Source organism: Podarcis raffonei, chromosome 16, assembly GCF_027172205.1.
Source record: "Podarcis raffonei isolate rPodRaf1 chromosome 16, rPodRaf1.pri, whole genome shotgun sequence".
NCBI classification, from domain to species: domain Eukaryota; kingdom Metazoa; phylum Chordata; class Lepidosauria; order Squamata; family Lacertidae; genus Podarcis; species Podarcis raffonei.
Window position 1 is genome coordinate 42669916 of NC_070617.1, and position 13959 is coordinate 42683874.

The 13959-nt window shown below is 45.2% G+C and overlaps 1 protein-coding gene across 3 annotated transcripts in view; it reads right to left on the reverse strand.

Moving 5' to 3' along the window:
- The window catches only part of MYO18B (myosin XVIIIB), a 288747-nt gene that overhangs the window by 250902 nt on the left and 23886 nt on the right, over positions 1 to 13959 (reverse strand). For all 3 annotated transcript variants that reach the window (XR_008327976.1, XM_053368460.1, XM_053368459.1), the window contains exons 2-5: positions 4719 to 4868; positions 1834 to 2607; positions 1273 to 1339; positions 259 to 371 (exon numbers count right to left, since the gene is read on the reverse strand). Coding sequence is in view for 2 of the 3 variants with exons in the window: in XM_053368460.1 (XP_053224435.1) it covers positions 259 to 371; positions 1273 to 1339; positions 1834 to 2529 (876 nt within the window). In the remaining variant the exon portion in view is untranslated. The remainder of the gene's footprint in view (positions 1 to 258; positions 372 to 1272; positions 1340 to 1833; positions 2608 to 4718; positions 4869 to 13959) is intronic.

Below are 13959 nucleotides of genomic sequence, written 5' to 3' on the forward strand. Positions count from 1 at the left end.
TTTAGGAAGAAGACTGCTTGGAGGCACCCAGCACCTCCCCATCACCTTACCCTGCTTCATAGCAGGGCTAGCCCTGAAAGTCAGGGACTGTGAGGAAAGCAAGGGGACTCCTGAGGAGAAAGCCTCCCCAGTCCAGAGGCAGCCCATGTATCTGAAGTAGGCAAGGAAGGTGCCTCAGAACTAGACCAAGTAGGGATGGTTCGCTGCAGCCATGGGCTCTGCTGGAAGCTTGAGGAAGGGAGAGGCACAACAACTCACTCTCTGGACCTTTTCTTCATCCACCTCCATGATCGAGCCATCAGCTTCCACTCGGACTCGGACTGTCCCTGGAGGCAGCTCAGGAGTGCCCTCATCTGGCTTCAGTTCAGTAGCTGCCAAGGGGGGGGGGGATGGAGTAGTGAGAGGGAAATGACTCTTCAAATACTTGAAGGCTCTTTGTTCTCTCCTCTTTGGCTTGGCCACAGATCAGTGGCAGTCCAAGGGCCTTTCTTGTAGACAGAAAGTCCTCAGGTTCAGTTCCCAGAGTCTTCAGGTTGGGCTGGAAATGCTCCTGCCTGACCTGGGAGAGCCACTGCTGCCAGCCAGCAAAGGCCAGCCTTCACCAACTCCATCAACTCCAACCAGCACACTGATGCTGGCTGGGGCTGATGAGAGTCATAGTTCAAGCTGTCTGGAAGACAGCAGGTTGCAGAAAGCTGGTGTAGACCCAGATAGACAAGCTGTTTGACCAGCTGTGTATAAGGCAGTCTCTCAACACAGGGGCTCCCAAGGCCCAGTGGTAGAGCATCTGCCTTTCATTGCATGCAGAAGTTCCTGAGTTCAATTCCCAATGGCATGTCCAGGGAGGGCTGGGAGAGGGTCATGCCTGAAACCCTGGAGAGTCACTGCTGGTCACTGTACAGAATACTGAGCTAGATGGACCAAGGGTCTGACTTGGTATAAAGCAGCTTCCCATGCTCCTAAACTCTCCCCTCCTGCCATCCTCAGGTCGTGGATAATCTCACGCAACTCTACACATTCTGCACTCAGTGGGACCATTTCTGTAGCCATTCTTTCCTGTTCCTCCTTGGTCACACCTTTTCTGCCACCACTATCCCTTTAATTGAAGGAGAAGCCTCTGCTGTAATGCACCCCTATTCACACACATGATCATGTGCACTATTGTGATCTGGAGCACATGCACCACCAACAAAGAGCAGCTTCCCACCTTGACATTCTCACACCCTCGTAGCTACAAAGTGTAAAGGCTGGAGAAAACAACGGCCACCTTACCAAGAGTGAATCCATCTTTTTGTAACAGCCAAACTTTCTCTGTTTCATACCAGACATCATGGTACACCTGGGTGAAGGAAGGAAGAGTGAGGAAGGGGAATAATTGTGCACAATAGTTGTGGATCATTTTTGCTTTTCATCCAAATTCATTCATCTGCCAGGGATCTCCCACAGTCAAAGTTATTCCTTCCTGATTTGGTCCAAATGTTCAGAGCAATCTCAGATTTGAGATGGCTGAAGATTTGACATTCAGTGAAAGAATCTTCACTCAGTGAGGGAATGAATGAACCAAGGAGAGGAAACAAGCGGGATTTCTACTGCAGAGGTTCCACTTTGAAAACCAGCATAGCTGAGACAGAACTCCAAATTCCAGGGAAGAAAAAATAGCCATGCAAGGAGAAGTTAGGAATCTTTGGGAGGCCTTGTCCAGGACACATGCAGAGTGCTCTGCACTAGGTAAAACCACCAAGGGTGCAGGATGAAGCCCTTCCCCAGCAAAGGGATATACAGCTGAAACCCTAGGAAGTGGACCCATAACACTGAATTCAGCATCAACCTCACCTTGTCCGAATCTGTGCTTTCTCCAAGTTCTTCTTTGTTTTCTCCTGCCAACACTTCCTTAATTTCCTCTGGTTTCTCCTTCATTTCTGCTACTGGGGATTCTTGCTTTCTTTTTCCTCCCTTCCGAGACAGTTCCTCTTCCATTTCTCCCTGTTCCACCTTCAATTCTGCTAATACTTTCTCGGTTTCTACATGCCTCTCTTTGGGTTCTCCTGGCTGCTTCCCACTGTCTGTGGCCTTTTCTTTATTTTCTCCAAGCTTTTTCCCCTTCCCTGTAAATTTTGCCTTATTTCCTGGCTTGCTCACAGCCTCTTCCTTGGTCCTCATTTTCCAATTCTCCTTTCCTGGGCTTTCAAAGTGTTTGTTCCAGAGTAAATGGCCCTTCTTTTCGTGTTCTGTTCCAGACCCAGGTAGATCCTTAGCACTGCTGCTTTTGATTTGATCTGGAGCTGCAGGAACTTTAGGAGGCTGAGATGCATCCAAGTGGACCTCCTCGCCCAGTGTTGGAACTGCTGGTGCTGATTTTGGAGTGGCCGGTGCTAATTCAGGCACAGGCAGTACTGGTTGCTGGGTGTGGCCCCTCTGGGCAGTTCTCTTGAAAGGCAAAGGCTTCCTTTCTGGAATCTCAGACTCACCTTCCACTCCATGCTTCTCACCATTCAATCGTCCTTGCAGCAGCTGTCCCTTGTTGGCCATGTCCTCTCCCACTTCCAAAATGTTGGTGTCCCTGATTACAAACTGCTGCACGGGCCCGTCAACCTGCTTTCCTGGAGGCTGGGAAACAAACACACACTCAAGGACATTAGCACCAGAGGAGTCAGTCATGCCCATTTCCAAACAAAGCAGAGGGGTATTTCCTAGAGTGCAGCAGCATCAGTTGAGACATAGTCATCTCAAGGGCCTTTCAAAGGTATTTGTGTCTGGTAGGGTTTGTTGCCTTTAAATAGGTTATATTAGATTCTTACAACATATTACAACATCATGCACACATAATAATAAAATATCCCATACCAGTCCAGAAGATGGAGTTAAGGCCATACATCCAAAATAACATCCAGATTGCATCATACTGTGAGTTCCTATCCCAGACAACCATTTGTACAGAAAGCAATATTCAGTTTATGCCAACCAAGACATTTTATAACGTGAGGGGAGCCGTCTAGTTTCATTTTGTTACTGTGTGTCTATACTGTTTGGTATAAAGCTATACCAACAGTTACAAAGGAGTCTTTATGCTTCAAATTTTGTGCCAATTTTCCACAAGTGCTATTCCCATATTTTATTGGACCAGTCTGTCGAAGAAGCACTCTCTGAATTCTTCCAGTATACTGTATAATTATCAGCCTGGTATTTGGACTCAGCTGGGTCCTCCTGCCAGAAATTAAGTATTTAATGCTCATTGCACACATTACACAGGGAAGATCTGGATTTGCCAACCAATGTGGGCACCTAACAGGCCACTGAAGCCAATCACTGTTCACTGCTGAGAATTCATGTCCATAGTGGGTCCATTGTGTTCTCTCTACATTTTTAGATGCACATCCAAAATGGTGGTGTGTGAAGGGACCTGGAGGCCATTTCCTTTAAAAGTTTGTGTACATCTTATTTGTGAGTTTCAGTGGAAAGTAAGACATGAATTGGCAGGGGCTAAACCAAGGCATGCCTTCTGACCTTCTCAAAGTCTGGCAAAAGCTTCCCTCTTGTAAAGGGTTTTTAGGGCATGATCCTGCTTGCCTCTCTGCTTGATAGATGTTTCAACATCAAACCAGTGTAACTGCAGCGACTGGCTGACTTATCATTTGATATGGTGGTTATGATTTTATCACTGTGAGCTACCCAGAGTAGCTATTTGGACTGGGGGGGGGGTAGGATATACATTTTAGCCATTGACATTAATTCCCCTAAAAATTAATGCAAGGTGATGTGATGTCAGCACTACTCTACTGTAATTATTTCCTCTATTGCGCCAAAATCTAATTCAATAGCAAAACTGAATATATTTCATATTAAGGCAATACCTTTATTAGACAAATGAAAATGTAAAAAAAAATAGTGCGCAAACTTTGCAGTTCCCCAGAACTCTTCATCAGGTTAGATGGCAAAAATGCAAAGTGGGGAGGGAAAGGAAGAGAAAGAAAAGGCTGCTGTTCAAGCACTTTTCTCTCCCCCAGACTTTGATGATGATAATATTACTACTAATATTAATAATATTTCTATACTGTCCTTCACTCAAGGATCACAGGGCAGTTTACAATATAAAAACACAAACATTTATACCATAATAACAAACAATCACACACAGACACACCACACACAGTTTAAAAGGCCATAGATTGTTTAATCAACCAAAGGCCTGGAAAAAGGGGAATGTTTTCGCCTGACACCTAAAGATATTTAACAAAGGTGCCAGGCGAGCCATTTAAGGCTTTATAGGTCAAACTAGCACTTTGAATTGGAAACTAAATGGTAGCCAGTGCAGTCAGCCCAGGGGTGGTGTGAGATGCCAGTCTTTCTTTTCCTTTTCCTTTTTTCTTTCTAGTCTGGTGAAGTATTTTGGGGGACTCAAAAGCTTCTACACCATTTTGTGACATTTCTGTTGGCTGCATAATAAAAATATTGGCCCAATATCTTTTGATTTTTGTCCTTAGGTGCCAATACCTTTACATTTCAGAGAGCAATTGTCAGTCTGTATTACTTCTCAAGTGTTGGGTTTGGAATAATTGTCCAAATCTATTCAATTGTTTTCATTTACCATTTATCCATTTGCCTTGGGGGGAAAGTAGATTATCACCTAACTAATGCATAAATATGGACAGGCCCAAGGATTCAGCAGTGCAGAGACTGCAGCTGAATGTTTGAATTCTCAGTGTTGTTTTCTTACTCACATCTTCTTTGGAAATTAATTTCTCTTTTAATTTTGCTTCTTTGGACTCCTTTTCTGTTTCCCGCACAAGTTGCTTGATGAAGCCTCCGGGAATGACCGAGAAAAGTGGGGGTGGCGAGGTGGGTGGGGGGCTGCGGTCTTCTTCCCTAATCTGTATACACAAGCAAAAATGGAGTTATTGTACAGCGCTGGCAAAGGCATTCCACAGAACCCTCTGCCACAAGGGCCACAGACCACACTAGCCAATTACACCCATCTGCTGCTTCTCTGTCAGGATTTTGAAAAGGGAAATAAAATCTGCTCTCACTGAAGATTTCCTAAGAGGAGCTACAAGGACAGAAAAGATGCTCAAAGGAAACCAAGCTGTGGCAGCGCAGGGGTGAAATTGGCACATGCAAACCCTGTAAAGCAACTTTGGCAGCAGGTGGGCAATTGGGTTCAAGAGGGAAAAGGATGGTGAAAAGGATACTTTTCCATGCTGCACACATAACGATTTCTTTCCTCCCATGCACACAGGTTGCAAATTTTAAAGCAATGCAAGGACCTGCCAGCCCATTAGACCAGAGGTAATGTGGGATGACTGGGCACATCTCCTTTTTCAAATTGCCTTCAATTCTGGGGAGGCAGGGAGGATTAGAATCAGCCTCCCGGCAAATACAGGAGGAGACTTCTAAGCAGAGAAGCCCGGAAGAAGAAACCAAAAGCAGCAGAATTCTATATGGAAAGCAAAAATCTAAAATTAAATTAAATTGTGCTGGTGATAAGCTATTTAGTATTGGGCGTGGGTTAGCCACAGCAACAGGGAACCAGAAGACATTTGCAGTGCTTTCATTGGGTTTGTAAAGGCCTGGATTTCAAGGAGAGGGCAAAGCTCCTCCCTCATGCCATAGGCTCCAATCTCTCTGCATGCAGAAGGGCTAACAGTGTGGTAGGGGAATGGCACTTTCCTTTTGTTCCCACAGAGCCAGACGTGATGAGATGGCCATGCTGATGTGGTGAGGGTGGCTCAGAGGTTATGGTGCTTCAAAAGATGAGACACAAGGAATGATGCTTTATGGAGATGAGGACACTGGCCTGCCTCAGGACCAGAAACACACATAGTGCAAGGAAGAAAAAGAGAGAGAAAGACTTTTCAGACATCTGCAAACACAACCATTTCATTCACTCTACAGGGTTGTTGTTTTTTCTTGGGTGAGGTGAGAGACTCTGGGTAGAACCTGAATTGTTCAGTTTTTACATCCTACCATGGCCCCAGGTCATAGTACAATGTGTTGTACATAGTACATAGTACTATGTACATTGTACATAGTACAATACAGCACAGAGTAAAATATAAAACCAAACAAAATAATACTATGCAGTCATTATAAAAACAGCATGACCACACTTACTTTTCATTTGCTTTTTCCCGGCATAATTCAGGATTTAAAGCTCACAGTCTGAGCACCCTTTTTGTTTTTTGCTCCAGAGCTTTCCCCACAAAACCCCACTCTTTAAAGCTCAGTCAGAGCAAACCTGAATTGATGTTTGTTCCGATTCAGCTTTAAAGAACAGGTTTTCATGGGGAAAGCTCAGGGCAAAAAGTGTGTGTGTGTGTGTGTGTGTGTGTGCGCGCGCGCGCGCGCGTGTGATCAGGTAGCGGGCCTGGGCAAATAAATATGTTTTTACTGAAAAAATAAAAGACTTTTACATATCTATGTGATGACACAGGGTGCAGCTTGCACCCCAAGAGGGAACGAAAATAAGCCAAGCAGGCAACCCAACCCTTCTTTGTCTTCACTTCCACCACTGCAACAAAGTTGATCTCTCTGTTTTCAATGCAAAACCTTTAATCTATACTCATTAGCTTTGACTATTAAGAGAACACATGCACAAGACAAAAACTAGCAGTAGCACTCTCCTCTCTTATTCTTAAGACAGGTAATTTTTTAATGCAGCTCAGCTGAGACATTCATCCCATTACCAAATGAAGAACCTGGATATCATGGAAAGCAGCAGCTGGTGAAGGCTGTGATTTGGAATGGAACCAGGACTATACAGACATTTATTTAGTTAATAAAGTTATACGCCACCTGTCAGGGCAAAACAGCCTCTTGCAAGGCAGCGAACGCCATCCTGAGCTATCCTGTCCCCACCCATTTGCAGACACAATGGAATGTTGATATAAATTCACTGAACACTAGAATACCAAAACTCAATATAAAAACATTGAGAAGGTTATACTGAAAACATTGTAAACCTAGTTTGCATTATACTTGAACATAGGAAATTCTAAGCTCTGAACAGGTAAGATGCATCCCCTTTATTATATCAATGCTATTTTATTATTATAGTGAAGACTCTCTGCCATGATAATGTGTGTCAAACCTTATAATGAAAAAAATGTTTCATTTGCTATAAATACAAATAAATACCGTATTTTTCCATGTATAAGAAAATGTTTTTTTATTATAGAAAAATCTAAAAAATGGGCGCACATCTTATACACGGATAGTGCAGAGGGGGTACGAGCGACTAGTGTTAGCTGCGAGCATGAGTTTGTAAGTGGCAAGTCGTGGCTGCAGCAAGGCCTGCTAGCGATTGACTGCTGCAGCGGCGATTGGGTGGGTGATTGGTGGCTGTATCTTATACACGGGTGCATGTTATAAACAGAAAAATACGGTACCTTGTTTTTGAAAGAAGGACACTGACAGCGCTCTCCTGTCTTACCCATTCCCAGCTTCCAGACCCAAAAGCAAGACAGGCAAATTATGACTATAGGGAGATGGGTAAAGAGTCCCTCTCACTGGGGTTCTAGTCTGGATCAGGGCCCTCACACTGGCAACATGTACTTTTAAAAAACAGATTTTCATGGATGAAAATAAAGCTGCAGATGACTCAGTAATGAACCTTATCAGTTCCTTGGCAGACTCCTTTCATTCTTCTGTCCAACTGAAGATAAATAAGCAATTATACTTCCAATTAAATTTAATTCCAAGTCCTCTTAGCATTATTCAGTTCATGCCGTAAATAATAAAGGATGGGGAAGATTCAGCTCTAAGTTTCCATTGTAAACTTTTTGCAAAATAGAGCTTCCCTCCCTTTTTCCATTTTTTTACACACACAAAATTATAAAGGAGATGGGGCAACTCTCATATGAGGAAAGTTTGCAGTGTTTGGGACTTTTTAATTTAGAGAAAAGGCAAGTAAGAGACAACAAGATAGAAGCTTATAAAATTATTGTGGGGATGATTAGGGAGGCAGGAGAGGATATATTATTTAATGATATCCTTCCTAACTTGCGCTAGCAAGTTCCATATTCTAGCAGAGTTCCAAACATCCCCCTTTTTAAATTACGCAGCAATCAGCTTGTTGCTGACTCATCTGAGTCTTACTATTAAAGATTCCTTCCTGGTAAAATCCCTTCTAAAAAGGAATAAACACAAGAACCTGATTAATGCTAATATAAAAGTAGTTTACTCAGATTCATTCAGGTTCACAGACATATCCCTGAAGGCAGAATTAGGTTACATAACAACTAGAACTATTCCATAAAGAAGTTAGTCCCAAGTGACTACGACTAAGCAGTCACTTCTCCAAACACACAGCAACATACAAAATGGAGAAGACAAACTGATCTGAACATGGAGGCCATGGGCTCCTCCATGCTAGTACAATAGACCTCACACTCTTCAAGTCTGTCCCAGCTCAGGAGGAAATAGGAAGTCTTCTCCTGAGTGGGACAAAACATCCCCTAAAATGTCCACTGTAGGAATGTTGTACTTCACTACATTTTTACATCCCACAATTATGCATGAAATGGAGAAAGCAGATAGAGAAAACATTTTCTCCATCTCTCCTAACAGTAGAATTGTTGGACATCCAATGAAGAGTCAGGACTAGGGTTGTAACTTTTTTACTTCCTCCTCCCCCCCCCCAAAAAAACACCCATTTTCCTGTATCATAACGGGATGAACTTTTGCTTAGAAATATTGTAAAAGGGACTAATTCTTCTTAGTTCTGAAAAAAGGTCACCCCGAAATGAAAAGTTGGAATCACCGTATATGTAACGTTGCTACTTGTCAGGTGCTGGTGGTGGTTGCTCGCGAGTAACCAGGCAGGACTCTGACCTGTCTTTTACAGGTTTTATTGGTGCAAACTATTTACAGTGCAGAACCCCAAAGTTCATGTCCGTCTTAGTCACTTGCAGATTCCGGGAGTGGCCCCTTCCGGTTTCCCCCCTAACATAAGAACTTAGACACCCCTCCGTACATTTCACCCCTCTGCACAAGCTGGGCGACTGAAACGGCATGTCTGTTTCCTGGCCAGCTGGGCTAGGTGAGGGCTTGGGCTCTCAGTCGCATCTTCGAGCCCTCCCCTCGCCTGGCTACCCCCTTTCCCCACCGCTGGACGAGGAGCTGCTGCTCAGCAGCGTCGGAGGCTTTCTGTATTCCCCTACCACTCTCCCCTGTTCCGATGACAGTCCCCTGAGACTAATCATAAGTAATAGCACTTTTAAAAACTTTATGGAACTGTTTAGAACTTTTACAGGTGTCTGGGGACTCAGCTATACAGCTGCAAATAAAACTTTTTAAATGTGTTGTGTAGTGCAAAATATAAATGTGACCCTAGATGGCAACAGTGAGCTATCCAAATTCAATGTATTTGAATTTTTTTTAAAAAAGCATTTTCACAGCATTTTTTATATGTGTGTAGCTTCCACCTTGAACTCCTAAAACTGTATTGGAGAATCCTGGAAGCAGGAGCCATCCGTATTCCAGATATTCAGAAGTAATAAGTGCACATCACACAATGAAAGTGATGGGGGAACTTTATGGTGCTTGCAGCATAAACAAAGATTTATTCTAAGCAATAAGAAGTGATGTACAATGTACAAAACATTGTACAGTGGTACCTCAGGTTACATATGCTTCAGGTTACAGACTCCGCTAACCCAGAAATAGTACCTCGGGTTAAGAACTTTGCTTCAGGATGAGAACAGAAATCATGCTCCGGTGGTGCGGCAGCAGGAGGAGGCCCCATTAGCTAAAGTGGTGCTTCAGGTTAAGAACAGTTTCAGGTTAAGAACAGACCTCCGGAACAAATTAAGTACCTAACCTGAGGTACCACTGTACAAATATTAGAAAATTTGCAAGCTCTGTTTTTCCTGTACAGTGCTACCTCTGGATACGAACGGGATCCGTTCTGGAGCCCCGTTTGCATCCTGAAGTAAACGTAAGACGCGACTGCGCATCTGCACGTGCGCAGGTCATTTTTTGCCGCTTCTGCACATGCGCGTGATGTCATTTTGAGTGTCTGTGCATGCGCGAGCAGCAAAACCTGGAAGTAACACACTCTGTTACTTCTGGGTCACCGCGGAGCGCAACCCAAAAATACTTGACTTGAAGCTACTTCAACCCGAGGTATGACTGTATTATAATACATGTATATGCTATGAACGTTACATAATACATTATACAGTTACAGATACAAATATTGATTTATTGATTTTGGGGTGACCTTTTTTTAAAGATTTGGAAATGACAGTTCATTCCTTTGTTTTTAGGCAAAAGTTCATCTAACTAAGCTGCAGGAACATTTGGTTGTAAAAAAAGATATAGCCCTATTCGGCATAGATAGGATTTCTTCACACGGCACAATGCCGACCTATGTAACTCGTTCCTACAGGAGGCATTGGGCAGTGGTGGCTACCAATTTGGATGGCGGATGGCTTTAAAAGAGAATACACACACACACACACACAGTGGTACCTTGGGTTACATACGCTTCAGGTTACAGACTCCGCTAACCCAGAAATAATGCTTCAGGTTAAGAACTTTGCTTCAGGATAAGAACAGAAATCGTGCTCCGGCAGCGCGGCAGCAGGAGGAGGCCCCATTAGCTAAAGTGGTGCTTCAGGTTAAGAACAGTTTCAGGTTAAGAACGGACCTCCAGAATGAATTAAGTACTTAACCTGAGGTGCCACTGTATGTATGTTTGTGTGCGTGTGTGTGTGTGTATATATATATATATATATATATATATATATATATATATATATAATTTGCTTTATTAATTTCTACAAAAAAACAAACATACAACAAATAAATAAAAACCCTTTAACACAATACATCTAAATATAATAATTTCCTAATACATATCTTCTATAATGACTTCCCATGACAAATTCATGAAGCATAAGACTATCAACGGAGGCTATAATCCGTTTCTAAAGTTATTTAATAAATAAAGCAGCTCTCCCCAGGGAGGCTTGCTTGGCACCTTTATTACATATTGTCAGGGAACTGCCATCGGAGAAACAGGAGGTGAAAGGGCTCACAGAGGCTGAGAGAGACTTATCAGCTGAGGAGGGAACCAGCAGGGGGAGAAGAGGAGCTCCAAGGGAAAGTGAGTCGGAGGGAGGGCTCAGAGACACTTCCAGCGAAAATAGCGGGGAGGTTTCAGGACCTCCCATAGGGACACCCACTCCTCGCCGGAAACTGTCACGCCGAGAGTCCAGAAGACGCGTTTCCGTTAAGGAACTTTTATGCTGGAAGAAGTTCTGTAAACGCCCACTGTCCGATTCTACGAGCGACTGATGGAGCCATGCTTAAGGAGCTCCGTCACAGACAGAGGTTTGTGGACTTAGCCAAACTCTGAGGGACTAGGACTTTATGCACAAGCAGCTCATCATCCCATCACAGCAATCGGACAGTCCCTGAAAGCAGCTTGTGCAGAGAGGCATCATGAGCAACCCAGCCGGAACCGGGGGAGCAGGAGGAGCTGGAGAGGGTCCAAGCCTGGAAGAAAGGTACCGGGTGTTGGAGGTCCAGCTAGCGCTGCAAACGGCGAGGCTAGAGGAAAGGAGGGCGCAGGATGCAGAAAAGGCAAAAGGCGCCCCACTAGCAAGAAAGATGCCAGGATTGGTGCAGAAGTTTGGGGGGGACCCCAGGAACTATCAAGCCTTTAGGACAGAGATGCAGTATGCTCTCAATCTGCAGTTTGACGACTTTCCCGACGAGGCATCGCGAGTGGCGTTTGTGGTTGGCCATCTCGAAGGGGGGGCGAGAGACTGGGTTAGACCCCTGATGGCAGGGAATAGTGAAATGCTGAAGGACACGAGGAAGTTTTTTCGCGCCATGGATTTGATGTTTTCCAGCGAGATTGAGCAGGGAGTGGTGCGCAGACAGTTGATGGCTTGTAAACAGGGGAGCTGATCGGTTCGTGAGTACTGGACTGAGTTTACCATGCTGATACATAAATTGGGGTGGGACCTATCGGCGGAACCCATTCAAATGCTTTTCGAAGAGGGGCTTTCTTCGGCGGTGAAAGACGAACTTTCCCGGGCGCCCAGGGCGGAGTCTATGGACCAGCTGACCAAATCAGCGCTGACCATTGGAGCGCGCCAGGAGGCGAGAGCCTTGGAGAAGCGGGAAGGGAAAGGAGAGCGTTGGAGGGATTTCCGCATTCCAGAGATTCCGGAGCCAAATTTCCCGCCAGGAGAGCCGATGGAAATTGGAACAGCGCACGCGCGCGCAGTTTCAAATCCCAGTGAAGGGCGGAAGAAGGAGGGGAAGAGCACCAAGAAATGTTATCTCTGCCAGCAGCCAGGTCACTTTGCCAGAGTCTGCCCACAAAGAAAGGAATGGCAAGGGATGGCGGGAGCTGTTGGGGGAAAGGAGGAGGGAGTCCAGGAGCAAGTAAAAGCCAACGCCTGGCTGCCACCGTCAGGGCACAGCAGCCAGGCCAAGGAGCAGTAAAAGTGCCCACGCCGGAACCTCCAAGACCAGCCCTAGTGATAGAGGTGTTGCTAGAGCTGGCAAACGGACACCCACTAAAGACAAAGGCGCTATTGGACTCAGGCAGCTCCTGTAATTTTATGAGTAAGGAGTTTGCAGCTGAACACCAGATACAGATACTCCCTTTAAGTAACCCCCTGCAGGTGACCACGATTGATGGGAGGGAGCTGTTGGGAGGAGAAGTTAGCCTACAGACCGTCCCAATGGTTATGAGGGTGGCCAGGCACACCGAAAGGATAGCGTTCAATGTGGCCACCCTGGGAGGGGCTCCCGTTATTTTGGGAATGAGCTGGCTAGCGTTGCATGATCCGCTAGTGGGCTGGCATCAGAGAGTGGTCTCCTTTGGGTCAGCACATTGCCTGGAACACTGCAAAGAGGGAAAGGCGCCGGAAGGGGCAAAAGCCTTTCTAGCAGGGACGGAAGTAACGGACAAAGGGAAGGTGCCCAAACAATACGCTGACCTGAGCAAGGTCTTCAGCGAAAGGGAAGCAGATAAACTACCACCACATAGAGCCTTTGACTGCCAAATCAACCTGGTCCCTGGAGCCCAGCTCCCAGTGGGCAAGCTGTACGCCATGTCAGACAGGGAAATGCAGGAGTTAAGGGAGTTTATTGATAAAAACCTGAAGAGAGGCTTCATCAGAGAGTCCAGAGCGGTGGGGGGCAGCGCAGTGTTTTTTGTGGACAAAAAACACACGGATAAACCCAGACTTGTAGTGGACTTTAGAGCCTTAAATGCAGTGTCAGAACCAGTGGCTTTCCCCATGCCCAGAATTGATGACATTTTGACCAGGGTGAGGAAGGGAAAGATATTCACTAAACTGGACCTGAGAGGGGCATACAACCTGATACGGATAAGGAAAGGGGATGAATGGAAAACCACCATGTTCACCCCTTTGGGGGCTTTTGAATATTTAGTTATGCCCTTCGGATTACAATCAGGCTCAGCATATTTTCAATCGTTCATGAACCACGTCCTGGGACCTCTGCTCTACAAGAATTGCGTGGCCTTCCTAGATGACGTGTTGATATATTCAGAGAATGAGGAGCAGCATGTAAAGGATGTCAGGGAAGTGCTGAGCCAACTGCAAGCAAACCAGCTGTGGGTGAAATTGGAGAAGTGTCAGTTTCACACCAAGGAGGTGGAATTCCTGGGGTACCGCTTGTCAGACAAGGGATTAGCCATGGATCCAGGCAAGGTCCAGGCGGTGCTGGAATGGAAGACACCGAAAACGAAAAAGGATGTGCAAAGGTTCTTAGGGTTTGGGAACTTTTACCGTAAGTTCATCAAGAACTTTGCCCACTTAACAGCTCCCATCACGGACTGTCTCAGCAGCAAGAAGAAATTTGTTTGGACGGCGGAGGCGGAGCAAGCATTTGAGGAATTGAAAAGGGCATTCGCTTCGGAAGAACAGCTCCTGCATGTGGATTTACAAAAACCAATGAGAGTGGAAACTGATGCAT